The sequence below is a fragment of the Achroia grisella genome, unplaced genomic scaffold (assembly GCF_030625045.1).
Source record: "Achroia grisella isolate CSIRO2021 unplaced genomic scaffold, CSIRO_AGI_Agris_v1 utg149, whole genome shotgun sequence".
NCBI lineage: Eukaryota > Metazoa > Arthropoda > Insecta > Lepidoptera > Pyralidae > Achroia > Achroia grisella.
The window spans coordinates 4,564,787-4,587,168 of record NW_026712644.1 but is presented as its reverse complement, the minus strand read 5'-3'; the positions used below and the strand labels follow the sequence as shown (position 1 = coordinate 4,587,168).

General features: G+C 35.2%; 2 protein-coding genes across 4 annotated transcripts; both read right to left on the bottom strand.

The window, feature by feature from the left end:
• Positions 1-4,669: 4,669 nt before the first annotated feature.
• On the bottom strand, positions 4,670-11,325 carry LOC131840714 (zinc finger protein 32-like). Of its 2 annotated transcripts, XM_059188908.1 has the most exons (6): positions 10,975-11,325; positions 9,913-10,269; positions 9,630-9,770; positions 8,138-8,263; positions 6,539-6,661; positions 4,670-5,235 (listed from the first exon to the last, which is right to left on the bottom strand). In XM_059188908.1, exons 1-6 carry the CDS (start codon positions 11,185-11,187, stop codon positions 5,032-5,034), a joined length of 1,164 nt encoding a protein of 387 aa, XP_059044891.1. In that variant the 5' UTR covers positions 11,188-11,325; the 3' UTR covers positions 4,670-5,031. The 2 variants fall into 2 exon arrangements, with proteins under 2 accessions (XP_059044891.1, XP_059044892.1); XM_059188909.1 differs by lacking the exon at positions 8,138-8,263.
• Positions 11,326-11,892: 567 nt separating this feature from the next.
• Positions 11,893-21,939, bottom strand: LOC131840715 (zinc finger protein 180-like). Of its 2 annotated transcripts, XM_059188911.1 has the most exons (7): positions 21,460-21,939; positions 20,032-20,307; positions 18,694-18,828; positions 17,087-17,212; positions 14,269-14,391; positions 13,256-13,453; positions 11,893-12,101 (listed from the first exon to the last, which is right to left on the bottom strand). In XM_059188911.1, exons 1-7 carry the CDS (start codon positions 21,676-21,678, stop codon positions 12,033-12,035), a joined length of 1,146 nt encoding a protein of 381 aa, XP_059044894.1. In that variant the 5' UTR covers positions 21,679-21,939; the 3' UTR covers positions 11,893-12,032. The 2 variants fall into 2 exon arrangements, with proteins under 2 accessions (XP_059044894.1, XP_059044893.1); XM_059188910.1 differs by lacking the exon at positions 11,893-12,101 and having other exon boundaries at positions 12,981-13,453.
• Between the last annotated feature and the right edge of the window lie 443 nt (positions 21,940-22,382).

The window sequence follows — 22,382 nt, the reverse complement described above, 5'->3', positions numbered from 1 at the left end:
AAAAAACACGTAGGTATCTCTAATATATTATACACTAGCTGTTCCCGCGACTTCGTCCACGTGGTTTTTAACTTTATTTTTCTAAAATAAAAGTAGCCTAAGTTACTCCTTATTACATCAGCTACCTGCCAAAAAAAGTCCCGTCAAAATCGGTCCAGCCATTTCAGAGATTAGCCGGAACAAACAGACAGACAGACAAAAATTGTAAAATATGTTATTTTGGTGTATGTACCGTATTTATATTCATATGCAAGTAGTAAAAAACGGTTATTTCAATATTACAAACAACAGGCTTCAACATTCTCAAGTACCACAAAAAAGATGTTTTTATTAAAAACAAGGTGTTCCCGCGACTTCGTCCGCGTGGAATTTAACTTTATTTTTCTAAAATAAAAGTAACCTAAGTTACTCCTTATAAATCAGCTACCTGCCAAAAAAAAGTACCGTCAAAATCGGTCCAGCCATTTCAGAGATTAGCCGGAACAAACAGACAGACAGACAGACAGACTAAAATTATAAAAATAGTTATTTTGGTATATGTACCTTATATATATTCATATGCATGTAGTAAAAAACGGTTTTTTCAATATTACAAACAGACACTCCAATTTTTATTAAATGTATAGATGTATAGATTATTATTTATTTATTCATCCAAAATAATACAAATTGTGTAGGATAACGTAATAGTAACATTACAGTAAAATTTTGTCAATAACATAATAGCAACTTAAACATTAAATCTCGGTATATCTATAGACTAGCTGGCCCCAGCGACTTCGTCCGCGTGAAATTTTATTTTATTTTTCTAAAATAACAGTAGCGTAAGTTACTCCTTATTACATCAGCTACTTGCCAAAAAAAGTCCCGTCAAAATCGGTCCAGCTATTTCAGAGATTAGCCGCAACAAACAGACAGACAGACAGACTGTACTATGCTATACTATGTATTGATTGATATACCTAAAATAAATATAATATCTGAGGTTTGAACAAAAACTCAAAGGGTAATTTATTTTGAAAAAGTATTTTGAAAATACCTATTTTGCTTTTAGTGTTATAGTACTTTAACTGTTATGTTTTAAGTAACAATGTTTAATTATAATTAATACTACTGCACCAACACTCCGATCGTGCAAAAAATTTAGCTGTTTCATTATTTTTTAGTTCAATTAGTGGTCTACCTAAGTCCTGGGCTAAGGGGGGAGAGTCATGACCCCCCATGACTCCCAAGACCTCCATGACGCTCCCCCCTGGATCCGCCGTTACGTCTTCTCTTCATTCGCTCAGTAACGTTGTTACAAAAGGAAAAATTCCCGTCCAAAAAATAACAAGTATTGAGGTTTGATCTGGAGTCACGTTACTCCAGACTGATTTCTATAAATATTTAGATTAGGTAGACTATTATTTTTGAAATACTAGCTAGACATTATTAAGTTACTGTAGCCATAATGTAGTAGCCCAAACGTGCCAATGAGGAAGCCCTTGGCAAATGCTGCACCCTGATTGGCCCGTTTGAATTGGATCAAGAACTGCTCGTATGCCAAAAAGGTGGATTTGTATAAAATCGTGTATAAATCGCTTAATTATTATTATTACTCGTCGTGACAGTTGTGGCTCAAAACGGATCAACATTTATATATGGTCATCTGGCATTAGATCAACAAAAGGCCTCCGGATCAACAAGTGAAAAAGGATCAACAAAAAACTACCTATACGGCACGTCTGAGCCACAAAGTGCCCAAGGGGATATTTATATATATATATATATATATATATATATATATATATATATATTGTTTTAAAATTGTCATATAATTTATTAAACAAATGCTATACAGTGTAAATTGTAAATTATAGGATAAAAAGCGTGACATCTTAGTCCTCTTAATCTCAATCTAATCTTAGTATAATGACGATACACTACTCGTGCGTCACGGGTGTTATTTTTTTTTATTTATTTATTTCAGGCAACTAGGCCCATATTATAAATACCTTATAGACTAACATACATATAATATAATATTTAAAAACTAATACAATGATATTGTCTGTGTGATCACGGCACTGAAGACGGCAATCTGCCACGGTAGCGCCGATATACCACACCTTTCGGCCAGTAGTCCTCTTTCATGAAGGTGGGCAGCAGTTATGATAACGTGATGTCCGTGATACTGTTCATGTATATAGGCGACGGTTACCACTTACCATCAGTTGGACATATGTTGTTTTGTTATATATAGGTAAAGTACCAGGACAACATGAATTCATAGAAGGTTCGGAGCGTGAATTAATATTAGTATATTTACATAGTACGGATGAGATCTTAGTTGTCAGTCAAGTGTGATATAGGCGTCACGTGATGTCCTGGATACTGTTCATGTATATTGGCGTCGGTTACCATTTACCATCAGGTTTTATTACCATTCTCGTTGAAACAAGCAGTGTGATACAGCGATACTATAGCGAAAGTACCAGGACAACATGAGTTCATAGAAGGTTTGGAGCGTGAATTAATAGTAGTATATCTACATAGTACGGATGAGATCTTAGTCGTCACGAATGACAACTCTTTATGTGTGATATAGACGTCACGTGATAACGTGATGTCCTTGGTACTGTTCATGTACATAGGCAACGGTTACTACTTACCATTAGGTGGGACGTAAGCTTTATTTTACCATTCACGTTGAAAGTGTGATACAGCGATAGTACCAGGACAACATGAATTCATAGAAGGTATATATTTTCTCTACGGTATAATATAAATACAAGTGTATTCTCTCTATCGAAATAGAATAACTGTCAGAAATGTAAGAACCACTAATTATGATGACGACTTAGGCTTCGAAGCCGGCCACCGGAAGAAAAACCCCAAGTAGCGCCCGTGACTTGTGACACGGGTGTAGGTTTAAAAGGCCCTTTTAGAATGCATTAACACTCACCTTCACTACTTGCAGCTTCCCCCCAGGCCCAACTAAGACCGGGATAAACCCATTCCTAATACAATTCACTTTAGAATCCAAAACACAACCGGCACGCTCTGCGCTCGTCGACTGAATGCCGCGGCTCACGCAACGAAAGAGAATTATTCAACTACCGACCTCCGTATTTATAGACCGAAATCAGTGTAGTAGGTCGGTCTATAAATACTAGATGGCGCTATTTACAATATTCGTAATAATCCTTACATTGGGTACTTCATTAGTACTAAACACAAACTACCTTCTTTTAATATCTTTTTAATATATCGGATTTTCTACAATATTGATGAGAACCGTAATATTCCTAGTTTCTGTATTTACAAAAAAAAAACACAATATACATTTTAAATAATTACTCGAATTATTTAATAATATATTTTGTTACAATATATAAATATTCATTAAACCAGTACATATAGATGGCACTCCAAACCGAAGGAAGGACTTATGGAGCGGCTGAAGGCCAACTCTCGCCTGACGGATACGACTTTAGTTTGAGGGTACCGCTAGGGGTTAAAACCTCTCAGGTCATCGTAATTACGATCCCCATTTGAATTGGACGGGGTTCGATCGGAGGGGTGACCGGGGGCACCGGTGTGGAGTGCCGGATATTATACATTAATTATTACAATAATAAATTTGTCTATGATATATATTTTGGCGCGAAAAGTGATGTAATAGTTTGTAAAATATAAAAACTTAATAAACTATAAATATGTCATAATAAAATTGTATTAAGCGAGATCAACATATTAATAAAATTAGAAATAATTATTCTAATATTCATAATAATAATAATAATACTTTATTTGCCAAATGTAGGTAAACAATAAGGTGTTATAAATATGTTGTTGAGATCCGTACATTAACCTCGTAAGAGGTGTGCAAAATTTCAAATTGTAGGTACAATTAATGTATAATGAAATAAAATTACTGTACTACGTCATCATACCGATAGTCATTAATCAATTGTCTTTACGTCAATGTATCAGTCAGGAAATCACCAACCGTGTAGTAAGTTTTACCAATCAGTATATTTCTAAGAGCAGTTTTAAATTGATGGATACTACCAATAGATTTTAATGCCCTTGGAAGATTATTATATATTCTAGGTCCCATTCCTAAAATACTATTACACGACATAGCAGTTTTAGCCGGAAAATTACACAATTTATCATTATTACGTATTCCTTTGATGTTATTAATCATAGGCAATGGGAGGCACAACCTATCCCTCAACTTGAAAATTGTACGGAACTGAACCCGCGACCAACAGATCGACGGTGTACCAAACCGCATAACCACCATAGTCTTCAAACTATATATGACAGCTGCTATAGTAAAAAATAATTACCACTTATGTGTAGATACAAACTGTGCATCTGGGACATATATGGTAAGCATGTCCGAAACTGAACTTTATGCTCTGGAGATAAGGTTAAAATTTACAGATACCATGTTCAGAATCTTGGCACATTAAAACTGAACTTTAATATAAGGATATAAGGTCCAAATTCCTTTATCATCATATACCTATTAGAGCTGCACCCGTACGATGGGCCCGTGTTGCTCGTCGTGCAGCCTGTGCAAGCGCCACGTGTTTTCGTATTCGTCCTGAGTAAGCTGAACTTTAATCTTTGGAGATATGGTCCAAATTCCTACAGCAGACCTATTAAAGCTGCACCCTCATGATGGGCCCCTGCTGTTCGTCGGGCAGGCCGTGAACTCGTCGTGCGTAAACTGGACTTTAGGCTAAGGTTATAAGGTCCTAATTCCTTTAGCGTCAGATACCTACCAGAGCTGCACCCTCACGATGGCCCCCTGCTGGTCTTCGGACAGTCCGTGAACTCGTCGTGCGTAAACTGGACTTTAGGCTAAGGGTATAAGGTCCAAATTCCTTTAGCGTCAGATACCTATTACAGCTGCACACGCACGAAGGCACCCTGTTCGTTGGGCAGCCCGTGAATTCGTCGCGCGTCTCGTACTCGTCGTGCGTAAACTGAACTTTAAGCTTTGGAGATACGGTCCAAATTCGTACAGCAGACCTACTAGAGCTGCACCCTCACGATGGGCCCCTGCTGGTCGTCGGGCAGGCCGTGTACTCGCCTCGCGTGTGCGCGCACTTTGTTGGGTTTCTCGAAGCGATGGTCGCAGACGGCGCACAGGTAGCCGTAGCGGCGGCCCGTGTGCGCGTTGTGTTTGTGTATCTGCAGGAACTTGCGGGACTTCAACCTCTTCGGGCACATGTCGCACTGGTCACCGAGAACAAGTTTAAAAGTAATTTATTCATGTAGAACATTTTAGCCGCTTATGAACATCAAATTATAATTTTTTCCCTACCGTCCAGTTCAGTATACAGATTCAATAGAATAGAATAGAAAATCATTTATTCAAATAAACTTAATTTAAGCACTTTTGAATACTCATAACAATTTGTTTTTTATCTACCGCTCGTTCGGAAAGCTGTCTCATCACAAGAAGAACGAGCAAGAAACTTGTGTGTTGCTCTTTTAAATAATCCTTGTAAGTTTACATTTACAAGTCGAAACGTGTGAATACAAACTACCAACAAGCACTAATTTTTTGGGTTAAATATAATCATGCAATAAGATTAAATCAGTCGTAGTGATAAGAGCAGACCAGTCCCTACAAGCAGCACTCGTTCACGAGTATGACGGATGAGATTAGGACGGGAGAGACAATTGAGAAGGACTGGCGAGAAACTCGACTGAATTTCTTTTTGAAGCCAGTTGGTTTATATTGTACGGTTATGTAGTTCTAACATTAAATGAAAATCCCGTGCATGAACGACTATTGCCATGCACGCTCGTCGTTCAAGTAAACGTTTGAATCGAATCGAACAAATTGACTAATTGACAGTAGTCGAGTGGACGTGTGATAGTCCTCAGAAACAAAATGCGACCTTATTATTCATGCAATAACGTAGGTATTTGAACGAAGCATGTACCTGAAAGTTCTTCTACCGTAGGCGTATGAAGATGCGATTCAAATTGCTACCTTAATACACATGCTATTAAGTTATTTTTTTATTGAGATGAAGCGACTACTTGACAGTAATTGGGAGGACGTATCACAGCGTTCAAGTACAAAATGCGACCTTACTAATCATGCAATAAAGTAGGTATTTGTTTGGATCAAATGCGTCCATGAAAGTTCTACCGCAGACGTATGACGATGTTATTTAAATTGCTACCTTAATACACTTGCTATTAAGTTATTTTTTTATTGAAATGACGTGATTACTTGAGAGTATTCGGGTGGTTACATCACAGTACTCAAGTACAAAATGCGACCTTAGCCGTCGTACAATAAAGTTGTAATTAAATTGGATCGAACATGTATCAGAAAGTTCTACCGCAGACGTATGAAGATGCGATTCCAATTGCTACCTTAATACACTTGCTATTAAGTTTCTTTTTGATTTGAAGCGATTACTTGACAGTAATTGAATGGACGTATCACAGTACTCAAGTACAAAATGCGACCTTAGACCTCATGCAATAAAGTTCTTATTTGATTGGATCAAGCGTGTACCTGGAAGTTCTTCTCCGGCAGATGTATAGCAATATGCTGCACCAGGTTAGACCGGCGATGGAAAGTCGCCCCGCAGTGGTCGCACACGTACGGCCGCTCGCCGGTGTGCCGCCGCTCGTGGATCTGAACCGAGAGAATATTTATTATTACACGAATATGTGAATCAAAAACTTTGTTGTTTGTTTGTTGTGTTTTAGGAAGTTGCGCGGACGGTCGAGTATGAAATATCACACACTTATAGTTTATATAGAGAATAGAATAGAAAATTATCACATTGAAGCACTTTTGAATAGTCATGACATTTTCTTTTCAATCTACCGCTCATTCGGAGAGTTGTCTCATCACAAGAAGAACGAGCGAGAAACTTGCGTGTTGCTCTTTTAAATAATTTTATTGTTACTTTACATTTAAGTTTAAGTGTGTGAATACAAACTACCAATTAGCACTAATTCAATTAAATAATCAAATAGAAAAAACATTCAATACACAACAACTGGTTAAACAATTAATAAAAGAAAATAAGTCATAGTGATCAGAGCAGACCAGTCCACACAAGCAGGACCCGTTCACGAGTATGACGGATGAGCCAGCCACCACTGCGCTCGACCATATTTTAGGGAGCCCCATGACCCGGCCCACCACGCCGCCACAAGTCAAATAGAGAAAATATTGAATATACAACAAACTAGTTGAGTAACTAAATAAGAGTAAATGACCACATCATAGCAACTTAAAATTGCCATGTGTATAGTATTCACATCTATATATAACTCAAAAGGTGACTGACATAGTGACATCTATCAACGCACAGCCCAAACCACTGGAGGGATCGGGCTGAAATTTGGTATGCAGGTAGATGTTATGACGTAGGCATCCGCTAAGAAAGGATTTTGATTAATTCTACCCCCAAGGGGATAAAATAGGGGATGAAAGTTTGTATGAAACTTTGTCAATTTTAAACCGATCAGGCTGAGACTTTGCATGCATAAAGTTACTATGACGTAGACAGCCCGTAAGAAAGTGTTTTGATAAATTCCACCCCTAAGGGGATAAATTAACGCGAGTGAAGCCGCGGGCAAAAGCTAGTTTTACATAAGAATACATGCGGTAATCGATACAAAAATAGCTACGCTTTTATATTTCTCAAATAATTACATCAATATCTCCATAAAGCGAGCTGCAGAATGTTATTATTAATGCATTGAAGATAAATAAATTAATAAAAATTGTAATTGTATCGACGTTGTTACGGGTCCACCCGTTCCATATATACACGACACCGTCCTCGCCGGCGAAGACGACGACCTCAAATACATCATACCGCACAACCAGGCTCCAGCGCGCGCCGTGGCGCTCCACACCGGTGCCCCGATCGACCCCCCGTCCAATTCAAACGGGGTCATAATTGCGACGGTTTTAACTCCTAGCGGTGCCTTCAGACTTGAAGTCGTATAAGGCGGGAGTTGGCCTTCAGCCGCTCCATAAGTCCTTCCTTTGGTTTGGAGTACAATCTGCACTCGCGCCTTATCGTCCGGTGAAGCTGTAAAGGCCAGCTGCGGACAGTAGTATTAGAGTAGTACGAGAAAACCGTGCACTGACCGTGAGCGCCTCCTTGGTGGCGGAGCTGTACTCGCAGTACGCGCACTTGTGTATCCGTCCGAGGCCGTGCCGCGCGCGCTTGTGTTCCTGCAGCTGGTTGTTGTTGCGGCATCGCTTGCCGCACGACTGGACAGTTACAATTTTTTTTTAATTAGTATTCCTAGCTAATTTTAGTTCATCCCCTGATCACTAGATGGCGATGTTCAAAACCTTAAATAGCGCTGTCAACATATTTTCACATTTAATGACCTATCTATAAAGATTATTGTTGCGGCACGACTGATTACGACTACGGTTATAACAGATTTTAGTTAATTCACTGCCGATAGATGGCGCTGTTCAAAGCTTTGAATGTTTTTTAAAAATGAGCTGTACAGTTATAACTAATTTTAGTTCCGTCACTGATCACTCCAGACCGATCGTCGTGGAGATCTTTGGGGGAGGCCTATGTCCAGCAGTGGACGTCTTCCGGGCTGCGATGATGATGACGATGACTAATCACTAGATGTCGCTCCTCAAAACTTTAAATAGCTACGTTGAGATTCCTTTCTAATTTTAGTTCACTAATCACTAGATGGCCTTTGGTTAAGATGTTTGTACATTTAATTAATTCTATATATGTAAACTATACAGATAAATAAAATTGAAGTGCGACACTTCTCGCACTACTGTACAGTTAGAACAGCAATTTTTTCTGGCTAATTTTAGTTCATTCTCTGATCACATAGATGGCGCTGTAACGATGTTTTCACATTTAGTTACCTGTCTATAATCGACTATTACAAATTCAAAATCATCATTTGTTAGTCATGATCATCAGTTATGAAATGAAATGAAATTTTATTGCATAAAATGTGGTACATTGGATGTGGTATTTTGAATATTAATATATTGTTCGCACATTTAGTCATTTCTGACATGCAACAGACAATTGTCAATTGAAATATTGTCATTATACATTGCTCATCATTACATACATATATTATTATAATTAATTTATTTATTAGTACTAGTCACTTTTTCACCATTTGTGAAAGGTATTCGTCTATATTATAAAAGCAGTTAGATAACAACCAATTATACAATTCTTTTTTTAATTTGCTTTTATTTAATTGTTTTAACTCCTTTGGCAACTTGTTAAATATTTTTATGGCCATTGGATAACAATTAGAGCTTGCTAGCGTTGAATTTATCAACGGATAATATAATTTAAAGTAATTTATAATTTAAGTTAACATTGTAGTATTGGATGGAAGAAGAAACATTCATTACTAACAGTTAGTAATGAGTATGGTATCTTATAAATTACTGGTGAATTTGTCAGGATGTGATAACTGACCTGACCTCATGCTCATCTTATCATCCTCCACTGGTGCCCCGCCAGCGTAAACCGTTAGCACAGGCAGGTGGACCATTCCATTATCATAGATTTAAAAAAATACATGGATTATCCACACATTACTTACCTCACACATACATGAATAGTGCTTACCTCACACACACAATAATTTGTGTGAAACCTCATATGAGCCTTGAATGTGGCCTTCATCCTGAACTCCTTGTTGCATGTGGAACATTTGTATGAAGCTGCGTTTGGAATCATACAACGCTTCTTGGGCCCTGGAGTTTGTTTCTGGAAAGTATGATATACGATTACGAGTTAGCTGTACTGACACACTTCCTGGTGTTTCTGAAGGGTGAACAGACTCCCCTGGTGTTGAGAAACACTGGTCAAGATAGTCTGTTAAGTTACAGCTATTTCGTAAGAGGCCTACCTGTTTAAATTTAGGCTTCACATCTTTCTTCACTAAATCATTAAAATCATTATTCACAACAGCATTCTCATAGTCATCGTAATGATTATGACAATCGTCATTCTGGAAATCATTATCATAGAAACCACAATCGAATTCTTCGTTTTTCACTTCCATTTTCGTATTTGTCAGTTTCGTTCTTTTTAGAACTCTCTTCTGTAGTCTGGTATTGTATTTCCTTTTTGATTTCCGACCTGACAGCATGTTTAATAGCGCTTTCTCTGATTTCCTGCAAATTCTTCTGAACTGTAACGCTGTATTCATTATTTCTATGCATTTTGCGCACATTTTTTGTGATAAACCATCGTCCATTTTGATCTGCAATTCAATCAATAATAGTATTATCAATATGTACATATAAATAAAATTGGAGTGTCTGTTTGTAATAACATTTTTTACAATTTTTGTGTCTGTCTGTTTGTTCCGGCTAATCTCTGAAATGGCTGGACCGATATTGACTGAAATTTTTTGGGAGGTAGCTTTAACCTAACTTAGGCTACTTTTATTTTAGAAAATTTTTTAATAAATTCCATGCAGACGAAGTCGCATGTACAGCTAGTTGGTAGTTCATATTCAAATATTTCAACTTAAAATTTTAAAATTAGAACAATTATTTAAAAACACTAACTACAAGTTTTTTTTTATTCTTCTAATGATGAGACAGTTTTCCGAATATATGGTAAATAAAAAAAAAATAACTATGACTATTCAAAAGTGCTTAAATAAACTTAATTATTTGAATAAAGAATTTTCTATTCCAGTCATAATCACGTAGACTAGGCTGTACGGTCTAAGGATCTTTGCCTGTTCCATTGAAAAGGAGATGGACGAATATGAAAAAAAAATATATAGTCATAATCAAGTTATCTAGGGATGGTTGATAGGGCAAAGAGATTCGCCCTGAGGCTCCAACCTTCACCCCCAGGGGGGCGCGGATGACCAATATCAGTCAGAAAAATAACCTAAGTTACAAATTTCAGTCATAAATTGATATTGCAGCGGTTGAAAACAATTAAAACTTACGTTTAAACCAGTGACTACCTTCAGGTCCTCAGTCCGTTTTTTCTCCGTATCTTTGTTTATAAATATAGACACTAGATCCTGGGTACTCAGACAAGTCCGACAGTGCACCATCACAGGCATCTTCTTTTCATTTCTAGCAGGTTTCACTGGTTTTTGTCTACTAGCATTGCGTCGTTTCATTGTGATGTTGTTTAATAATAATAAGGCGAGCATTTTCGCTGATTTGTCGATTATATATCATTTAATTATTAATTAAAACTAATTTATATAATTAATCATTTAGTACTAATAGTATTTACATTGCAAATCTGAGTTTGAGAATAATAAAAACAATAAACATTAAAAATGCTCGGTTGCTACACAGAATTTGTTTGACAACATCGACAGATTGTTTGACAGTGATGTGGGAATATTGACAACTAAAATGACATTTGTTACTGCACAGGTTACTTTTATTGTATTGGGCAAGACATGTTCTCCATCTACGGTATGAGTCGATTTTAGGACTATGAGTACTACGTGAGGTACTTTTACACTTTATTTATATGTAAGATGATACAGATATCTACATAAACTTGACGAACAAACAAAAAATATTAGATATGTTAAAAAGTATTTTGAATGATAACAAATGCACTTGGAATCCTAATGATACGGGTGCTTATGGGCAGCGTACTTGTTTTTATCATTGTTCATGACTTAATCAACAGGTGAGCCGCAAACTCGTTTGTCCCTATTATAGTTTATGTTATAAAAACTTACATATTTAATTTAAATTACTAATGACTTTTTATAAAGGAAACATCGATTAAAATTGAACCGTTACACTTCAAACATGTGTTCATAAAAAATGCGGGCGAAATGAGGTGGTAGTAAAAGATGGTATAATTTAATTATTATTTTATTTAATATCTTTGTTTCCGTGGTAAGAAATAAATGGTACTGGATTTTCTCTGCTTATTTCCACGCCCTTTTCAAAATTGAAGATATATAGGCATCTCAAAAATATCACAGAATTATATAATTCTTTTGAAGAATGCTGCTGTTCGGTCAGCATGCTACAGATGCAGGAGATAAGTTTCGTTTATATTTGGCGGGAGATTTTCTTCACTAATCTGTGGTTTTACCTAAAAAAATATAAATATTTTAGCATCTGCGGGATTAGTTTTTATGTCTTATAATATTTAATTATTAATATTTCGGATAACTGTTTTGCTGTTGGATAGCATATATATCAAGGAACACTATAAGCTATAACATTATGCTACGACCAATAGGAAGAAAGAAAAGAAAGACAGAAAGCTGCAATGAAAAAATGTTGCTAAAACAGGTAAAATGTGACGCAGTCAAAGTTACGTCCGGTCAACTAGTCTGGTAATAAAGCCAAAAACGACCAGAGACAAATCTCAAGATGTTTAAAAGATATAGAAATAATCTTTATTCAAATGAACTTAATATAAGCACTTTTGAATAGTCATATTTATTACTGGCTGTTCCCGCGACTTCGTCCGCGTGGAAATAAACTTTATTTTTCTAAAATAAAAGTAGCCGAAGTTACTCCTTATTACAGCTACCTGCCAAAAAAATTCCAAAAAAAATTAGCCGGTACAAACAGACAGACAGAAATTGTAAAAAATGTTATTCTGGTGTATGTACCGTATTTATATTCATATGCATGTAGAAAAAAACGGTTATTTCAATATTACAAATAGACACTCCAATTTTATTTATATGTATATATTTTGATATATTCCAGATTGAAATTAATGATGGTATGCCCCAACAACTCTGTACCAAATGTGTGGACTTCATAAATCAATATTTGGACTTCAGAGACACAGTTAATTTTAAACTTTCGTGTTTAATATACATGTTTAATAGAGGTAAATACCTTTATTTACCATAAAATTATTCGTGTTAAGACCCGGTTAATAATTCAGAGACACATCCCAACAAGCATATAAAACTCTATCCGAGAAATTAAGCTGTACCAATAACGACGCAGATTCATCACAAGAAGAATAAACAAGCTACTTGCGTGTTGCTCTTTTGAATAAACGTTCTTTCAAATAACAATAGGTGATCTCGGACCGTGCGATTTCAGAGGAGCCTTCTCCGGCGTACAGTTACATTAAAATAGTAAATATATATAATCTGATACAAAAGTCGGTTTTATCGCTAAGAAATCTCTTCCAGACTACCTTTGGGTGGATAGAGAAAGGAAAAATAAGAAATAAAAGAGAAAATAAAAAAGAAAAACATTATCATTCATATGACTAACCAGAATCTTGTCTATGACTCCCTGCTCGTGCCTGGCGACCCCGTGACTTCTGGTCAGGTGCTGCCGAACTGTTCCTGGACTCCTGAACACATCCTGGCAGACAGGGCAGAGGTATCTGTAGCGCTTCTGCCTGTGCACCTTGAAATGGTGATGCTGGAGCAGACGCTTCGACTTCTCCCGCTTGTGGCAGATGGAACACTGTGGAACATACGTTTCTTTTATTATTTATCATTACATATAATAAAACAAAGTCGCTGTCGCTGTCTGTCCGTCCCTATGTATGCTTAAATCTTTAAAACTGCGCAATGGATTTTGGAGCGTTTTTTTTAATAAATAGTGATGGCCGGCCGCCGCAACCTCTTTTGATACTTTTTTTTATTTTTAAATCTATATTTTTAGAACAGTTCTTTTTATATGTCATGTTATTTTATACTTCAATTTATTGTATTATTCTATTATTGTCTTTTGATAGTTTCGCAACTGCACATAATAATATATTATATTATTGCAAACTAAGTGTTTTCATCATTTAGACACCCATACAGTCCACCGATCTATTACAAATAGAGTAATTCAAGAGGAAGGTTTATATATATAATACATGTACACCCGGGCGAAGCCGCGGCGAGTAACTAGTCTTATATATATAATTCTCAAGTCATGTTTTATGAAATTATATATGCATATTCAGTAGGTCTGAGAATCAGCTACTATCTATTTATCATACCCTTAAATAACGAGGGTTGTCCACCCCTAACATTTTTTTTTAGGTCAAAAATTAATTTTATAATGTGGTATTAAAAATACCCTATATTTTCACCCTTCTCTCACCAACCCCTATTTTTAATAGCGATTTTAATTCACTACTTGATGGTGTTGGGTTCGATTCCTCGCACGCAACATTCATTATTTTCTATTCACGAGTATGACTATTTGTATGGTAAGAAAAACAAGCGACACCATGGTATAGCTTGTTTTTTTACCATTTACCATGTAAGAGCAGTTGGACTTACCTGGAAGTTGCTCTCTGGAAGGTGTATGGGTAGATGTTGTATGAGGTTGGACCTGCGATGGAAGGCCAGGCCGCAGTGGTCACACATGTATGGCTTCTCGCCAGTATGCCTCCGCTCATGTACCTAGTAAAACACATACATTTATATATATATATACTAGCTGTACTCGCGACTTTTATATATTTAAAATTTCTGCCATCGATACTTATCTATACATATAAATAAAATTGTAGTGTCTGTTTAATGTAATATTGAAATAACCGTTTTTTACTACATGCATATGAATATAAATACGGTACATACACCAAAATAACATATTTCAAAATTTTTGTCTGTCTGTCTGTTCCGGCTAATCTCTGAAATGGCTGGACCGATTTTGACGGGACTTTTTTTGGCAGGTAGCTGATGTAATAAGGAGTAACTTAGGCTACTTTTATTTTAGAAAAAATATTTTATTATAGAAATATAAACTTAAATTTCACGCAGACAAAGTCGCGGGAACAGCTAGTTTCATATAAGTGTAATGCAGGCGAATTTGCGCGGTTCACTAGTATATATCCTATTGTATTATAAAAACCGTTTATATGCCATTTAAAAATGAGCCCTATTCATATAGAGCGAGATTCTTATCTTGCCGTAACACAGTTATCTAACTAGCACGGGAGGTAATAATTTTTAACTGTATGACCCTCAACAATATTTGTTTTGTTTTATATAGTTTATACAATGTTTTTTTTTGTGGAAAATAAACACGTATTTGCTGCATGGGAAACTAAAATGGATGCGATAGGTGTTTTTTGTGACCTTTCTAAGGCTTTTGATTGCGTTGATCATAATACATTGCTAAAAAAACTTGCTTTTTATGGCGTCAAAGACCATGCTTTAAATTTAATAAAATCTTATCTATCTGATAGAATACAGAAAGTGAAGGTTAGCAACGCTACGTCTGACGGGTCACTTGTGCAAATGGGTGTACCTCAAGGATCTATTCTCGGTCCATTTTTATTCCTAGTTTACATTAATGATCTCCCATATACCATGCAGGATAGATGCGGCATAGTATTATTTGCAGACGATACTTCATTGATTTTTAAAGTTAATAGAATGACTAATAATTATGACGATGTAAATAGTGCTTTGCGGCGTCTCCTGCACTGGTTTACAACTAACAATCTTATGTTAAACGCTAAAAAAACAAAATGTGTTAATTTCTCTCTGTCTAAAAGTTTTAATACTAATTGCAATATTAAATTAAATGACGAATCTCTCGAATTTATAGAATCTACTGTCTTTCTAGGAATCACACTAGATAATAAAACACAATGGGGTGCACAAATTCAAAGCCTTGCAGCGAAACTAAGTTCAGCAGCTTTTGCCGTGCGTAAGGTTAGACAGTACACTGATACTGATACTGCTAGATTAGTCTATTTTAGTTATTTTCATAGTTTACTCTCTTATGGAATATTACTATGGGGAAAAGCGGCAGATATTAAAAATATATTCATATTACAAAAACGTGCCGTTCGAGCGATCTACTGTATGAAGAGTCGTGACTCATTAAGAGAGAAATTCAAAGAGGCAAATATTCTCACCGTTGCTTCTCAATTTATATATTCAAATATCCTATATGTTCATAAAAATCTTGACTTATTTCCAAAAAACAGCAATATTCATAATATTAATACAAGATTTAAAGACAAACTTGCTGTCCCCAAGTATCGTTTAGAAAAAGTTAATAGGTCTTTTATGGGAATAGGTATAAAAATTTACAATAAGATACCAAAGGATATGTTGGAATTACCCTTAAATAAATTCAAAACATCTGTTAAATCATATTTACTGAGCAAAGCCTATTACTCACTAAACGATTACTTGAATGACGAGTGTGCATGGCAATAGTTGTTCATGCACTGAATTTTCATTTAATGTTAGACATAGACACCTATATAAATATACATTGTAAATAAACTGGCTTTTAAAAAAAAAGTAATTCAATTGAGTTTCTTGCCAGTTCTTCTCAATTGGATCTATATACCGAACTGGACGGTAGGGAAAAAAATAAAATTATAATGTAAAAATTTGACGTTCATAAGCGGCTAAAATGTCCTACATGAATAAATGATTTTTGAATTTGAATTTGAATTTGAAACATTATTATTATTATTATTATATATATTTGACGATGCACTAAACAATTACTTAAGTGACAAACGTGCATGGCAATAGTGGTTAAAATCAGGGATGTTATGGATATGAAATTTCGGATACGGATAGGTTTCGGATATAGGAATGATTATTATACCGGATACGGATACGGATATGAAATTATTTCTGATTATCCGTTAGTTTCGGATAAATTATCCGGTTAAGGATATTATTTTTTTAAGAAATTTAAAAAGTATAATACAAATAGTTAATGAAATGGTTACATTTAGGTTATTTGATTTGATAACAGGTGATTTTTTCGATCACTAAACGATTACTTGAATGACGAGCGTGCATGGCAATAGTTGTTCATGTTCGGGATTTTCATTTAATGTTAGACATAGACACCTATATAAATATACATTGTAAATAAACTGGCTTTAAAAAAAAAGTAATTCAATTGAGTTTTTTGCCAGTTCTTCTCAATTGGATCTATATACCGAACTGGATGGTAGGGAAAAAATTAAAGTTATAATGTAATAATTCGACGTTCATAAGCGGCTAAAATGTCCTACATGAATATATGATTTTTGATTTGATAACAGGTGATTTTTGATTTGATTTGATTAGATAGCAGGGTGAATATAATTGCTTCCTTTGTCACTAGACTCACCACTAAGGCTTCCCTAGTGGCGGAGCTATAGTCACAGTATGTACACAGGTGCACCCGCTCGAGGCCGTGCCGGGCGCGCTTGTGAGCTACTAACAGGTGCTCGTTGAGGAACTTCCTGCCGCATACCTGTTAAATAAAAAAAAAATAAGATTTGTTTTTTTTAAGTTTTGTTTTTTTATATCCTGGGGTCCAGTGGTGGTGTTAGATGTCGGCGAAATTTGGATTCTTTTTTCCCAGTCAAGAAACCGTTAAATATAGTTAGTTACATAAGTTTTATAGTTATAGTTACACTAATGTATAATCGACGGCAACAGCGAGTACGATCTTAATTCTTACATAAATATTTGTTACTATTAAGTATTTATAAGAAATATATTATAAATATATATATTTTTTCTTTTTGAGTATTTAATTGAATTAGTGCTAATTGGTGGTTTGTATTCACACACTTAAACTTAAAAATGTAAAGTAATAATAAAATTATTTAAAAGAGCAACACGCAAGTTTCTTGCTCGTTCTTCTTGTGATGAGACAGCTTTCCGAACGAGCGGTAGATAAAAAACAAATTGTTATGACTATTCAAAAGTGCTTCAATGTAAGTTTATTTGAATAAATGATTTTCTATTCTATTCTATTAAAAAGCTTAAAAGACACTATTTTTTATTGAGATAATTTTTATAGATAGAATAATGATAGTATTTATAATGTTTGTTGCTAAGTAACAGCTCGCTAAGAAGTATGTATACTTCTTCACAGTTACGCTTATTCTTCTTTGTAGGTTCCTCAAGACTGAGGGTCGTGACCACCAGGAATGCTCCTTCCAACCAATACTCTCCAGGCATTTGTTACGCAACTGTATGTAAATTAAGGCGACGCATCGCAAATATCGACCTCAGAAACCTTAATTTTTCTCAGCAATTACAAATCCTTCGGGGCTGATATTTAGGTATTTCATTTTTCAGATCTTTGACATCATATTGACAGTTCTCGTTATATGATTGATTAACTTTTGTAGCAGAGAAAAGATCTCAAAGATTTGTCTTATATATTTTTGATTCGTATAAGAAAACGGGACTGATTTAAGACTCGTATTTTCCAATATACTTGCTTTAAATTTGACGTGGTCATTATTTATACGTATAATTAGTAAAAATCACGGGATATATATATTTATTTACTGAGTTCCCGATATTTCGGCACTGCCTTCAACCGCCATGATCACCATGTGGCACCACGTGGTCTTCCCACGCTGCGTCTCCCGGTCCGCGGTCGCCACTCGAGGATTTTACTGCCCCAACGGCCATCTGTCCTAAGAGCTATGTGCCCTGCCCATTGCCACTTCACTCTCGCAATTTTTCGGGCTATGATAGCTCATCCGTCATACTCGTGACCGGGTGCTGCTTGTGGGGACTGGTCCGTTCGGGTTACGACCACTGATTAGACTTTTTGCTTTTGCAATAGCACATGCTGGTGGTCACTCTATTCTCCCAAATTTGAACTTAAAAATGAATCTGTATTATTGTAAACATGTACAACATTTATTCTGCCACTTCAGAGTCGCAATTCTTCAGGCATTTATTTGAATATAGATTATTTATATTTCTTACCTCACAAACACAATAGTTTGTATGGCTGTGTATGTGCGCGCGCAGCGTGTATTTACTCTTGTACTCCTTCTCGCACATGTTACATTTATACCTCCCATTCTCAGATATTACAGTTGGGTACATCTGTTTCGACTTCTGTAATTAAATAAACATACTTAAAGGATTTGCTATTTAAAAAAGAATATTATAATGTAAGCGAATATTTAATAATAATAATAATAATCTCAGGACAATTCACACAGCGCCATCTAGACCCAAGTTAAGCTAGCTAAAGCTTGTGTTATGGGTACTAGATAACTGATACATATACATAGATATTTTTTTTTGTAAATACATACATATTATACATAGAAAACACCCAGACCGATACAAACAATCATACTCATGGATACAAATGTTTGTGCCGTGCGAGGAATCGAACCCGCGACCATCGGTCGTAAAGCGGTGTGCTAGACCGCTAGACCACCGAGGCCGTCAAAATAAAATATTTATGGAAAAAAAAATTATCTATGTATTTGTATCAGTTATCTGGTACCCATAATACAAGCTTTAGCTAGCTTAACTTGAGTCTAGATGGCGCTGTGTGAATTGTCCTGAGATTATTATTATTATTATTATTTTGCCAAAGGGGGCCATCCGCTCCATTTGCGGTATGGGTTCCAGGGAGTCTTTGCGTGAGTGCTTTAAAGAATCGAATATCCTCACCGTTGCTTCTCAATACATCTACGAAAATATTATGTATGCCAGGAAAAACATTAACAGTTTTAAAAAAGTAGGTGATTACACTAATAAAAGCTTACGTAATGTCAACAAACTAGTTTTACCTAAGTGCCGTTTGACGAAAGTCAGTAATTCGTTTTATGGAAATTGCGTAAGGTTTTACAACAAACTCCCAGAGTCTGTACTCAATTTGCCAGAAAAAAAATTCAAATGTGTCATAAAATATTTTCTTTGTAAAAAAGCTTATTATAAAATTGAAGAATTTATAAATGATAATAATGTTTTTATAGAAAAGCACTGACAATGTTATCTGATTGAACAGAGATTAAGTGCGTAGCGGTTTCTATGTTGATTGTCGCATGCCTAATCCTTGTTGTTAATTAAATATAAGTAAATCAATATTTATTTAAAAGAGCAACACACAAGTTTCTTGCTTATTTTTCTTGTGATCAATCTGCATTCCGAATAAGCGGTAGAATAAAAAAAACTTGACTATTCATAAGTGCTTATATTAAGTTTATTTGAATAAAGATTATTTCTATTTCTATTTCTATTTCTAATGCAAAAAATTGTAATACAGTTAAACGGCTACTAAATAAAATGCAAAAAATATATTACCTTGAGAAACTTTTCAATGAGTCCCTGCTTATTAACTTTCACATAGTTATGATCATTGTGCATTTCATTATGATACAACCCATAATCAAACCCTATACCCTCAGCTACATCCTCTGCTGGTGTACTTCTAACAATCATGGGCGATTTCTTTATAGGCAGCATACTTAATAATTTCTTCTGTGCATTTATACTCTTGATTCTGAACTGTAGGGATATATTCATTATTTCTATACACTGTGCACATATTTTCTGAGGCAGACCATCATCCATTTTTATCTGAAAATAAATTGAGACATCCCTATGATTGAAATAGATATAGAAATGGAAATAATCTTTATTCAAATATACTCATTACAAGCACTGAAATAGATATAGAAATAGAAATAATGTTCATTCAAATAAACTCAGTACAAGCACTTTTGAATAGTCATATTTTGATTCTACCACTCATTCAGAACAGATTCATCACAAGATGAATAAGCAAGAAGCTTGTTTGTTGCTCTTTTTAATAGATGTTTTTTTTTATACAATAATTACAGTATAACAAGTAAGAGGCATGCGATAATCAACTTAGAAACCATTACACACTCATTTTTAGTGCACATGCTGCTTGTAGGGACTGTTCAGTTTCATTTATTTATTTATAATTGCATATACATATAATTTACATATTATAAATTAACAATACACACATGGTCTCTGTTTGAAGAGTGTAGCAATTTCGTAGATGACTCTTTCCATATTTTAGTCTGTCAGTTTGTTAGGACGAAATTGAAATCTACTTAGCTCGTACAGTATGTCAGCTAAAAATTCTTTTATAGTATAATATAGTATATGTTTTTGCAGTCAATAAATCTTTGAGCCTTTTTTTAAATATATAAATATCATTACTAGATTATTTTCTTTTGAAACACAATAGCATATGCTGGTGGTCACTATATTCTCCCTAATTTAAAAATATATCTATATTTTTGTAATCATGTACAAGCTCATTTGAATACAATAAGAGCTGAATTTCTTGATAATTCTTCTTAGTTTGAAAGCACTCTGAATTGGTAGATCTAAATATAGCTCAATATAACTCAAAGGTGACTGACCGACATAGTGATCTATCAATGCACAGTCCAAACCACTGGACAGATCTGGCTGAAATTTGGCACGCAGGTAGATGTTATGATGTAGGCATCCCCTAAGAAAGGATTTTGATTAATTCTACCCCCAAGGCGATGAAAGTTTGTATGAAACTTTGTCAATTTAAAACCGATCGGACTGAGAGCTTGCATGCATAAAGCTACTATGACGTAGGCATCCCCTAAGAAAGGATTTTAATAAATTTCACCCTTAACGGGATACATTAACGCGAGCGAAGCCGCAGGCAAAAGCGCCGCAGGCAAAAGGTAGTAAAGAAGAAAGAAACGTTATAAATACCTCTAATCCAGTAAGTATCCTCAAATCCTCCGTTCTTCTTCTCTCTGTTTCTTTATTATAGAAGATAGACATTAAATCAACAGTGCTTAAACACGTCCTGCACATTTCAAGTATATCATTAGTTGATTTTTTTTCTTTTTTCATTTTTCGTTCTTTTCTATAGGCGCGGGAATCCAGATGCCTACTACTCATACGGTTTAATAATAAAACAGCAAGCATTTGCTAAGCAGAATTTACGTATGTTATATTAACTTTTTATTAGAAACACCGAAGGAAAATTAGGTATAGGTTATGTTGTGATTCTTTCAGTTACCCAATGCGTAAAATAAAATTATCGATTCTACCTGGTTATGAAAATGTATATTTACAGCTACATAAATTGCTTTAAGATTAAATACAAATAATTGTAGTATTTGCAGAACTTTTGGTTTTTGTTTTGTTTTCGTTATGTTAATTTGTAAATATTATGAAAATTGAAATGACAAGTATATAGTCAGCCATCTGTCAGTGTCAGTTGGACATTCTAAGCACGTAATCACTATGCTAGATCATTTTTTAATTTAAGTTTATAATATGGTGCAGATGGATGCACTGCGCTAACGTGGCACTAATATAGGATGGGATGAGAAAATGCACTAGGAATTTATCAAGATGGTTTCCAGGGGCCACCGCGTTGAGATCAACCAGACATTGTACATTGCTAGTAATGGTTTCATTAGTCTATATTACTAACAGTCCTAAATTAATATTTAAATATAAATAAAAAAATTAAAAGGACGTTTTCCAGGGGGAAACGTATGGAGGTAAACTTACTATTATACATTGCAAGCAATTAAGTCATCAATCCGCATTACTAACAATCCCTTTACCTCCCTTCAGTTTACATTGCTAGCAAGGTCCACTTTCATGCGGTCACCTCTGTA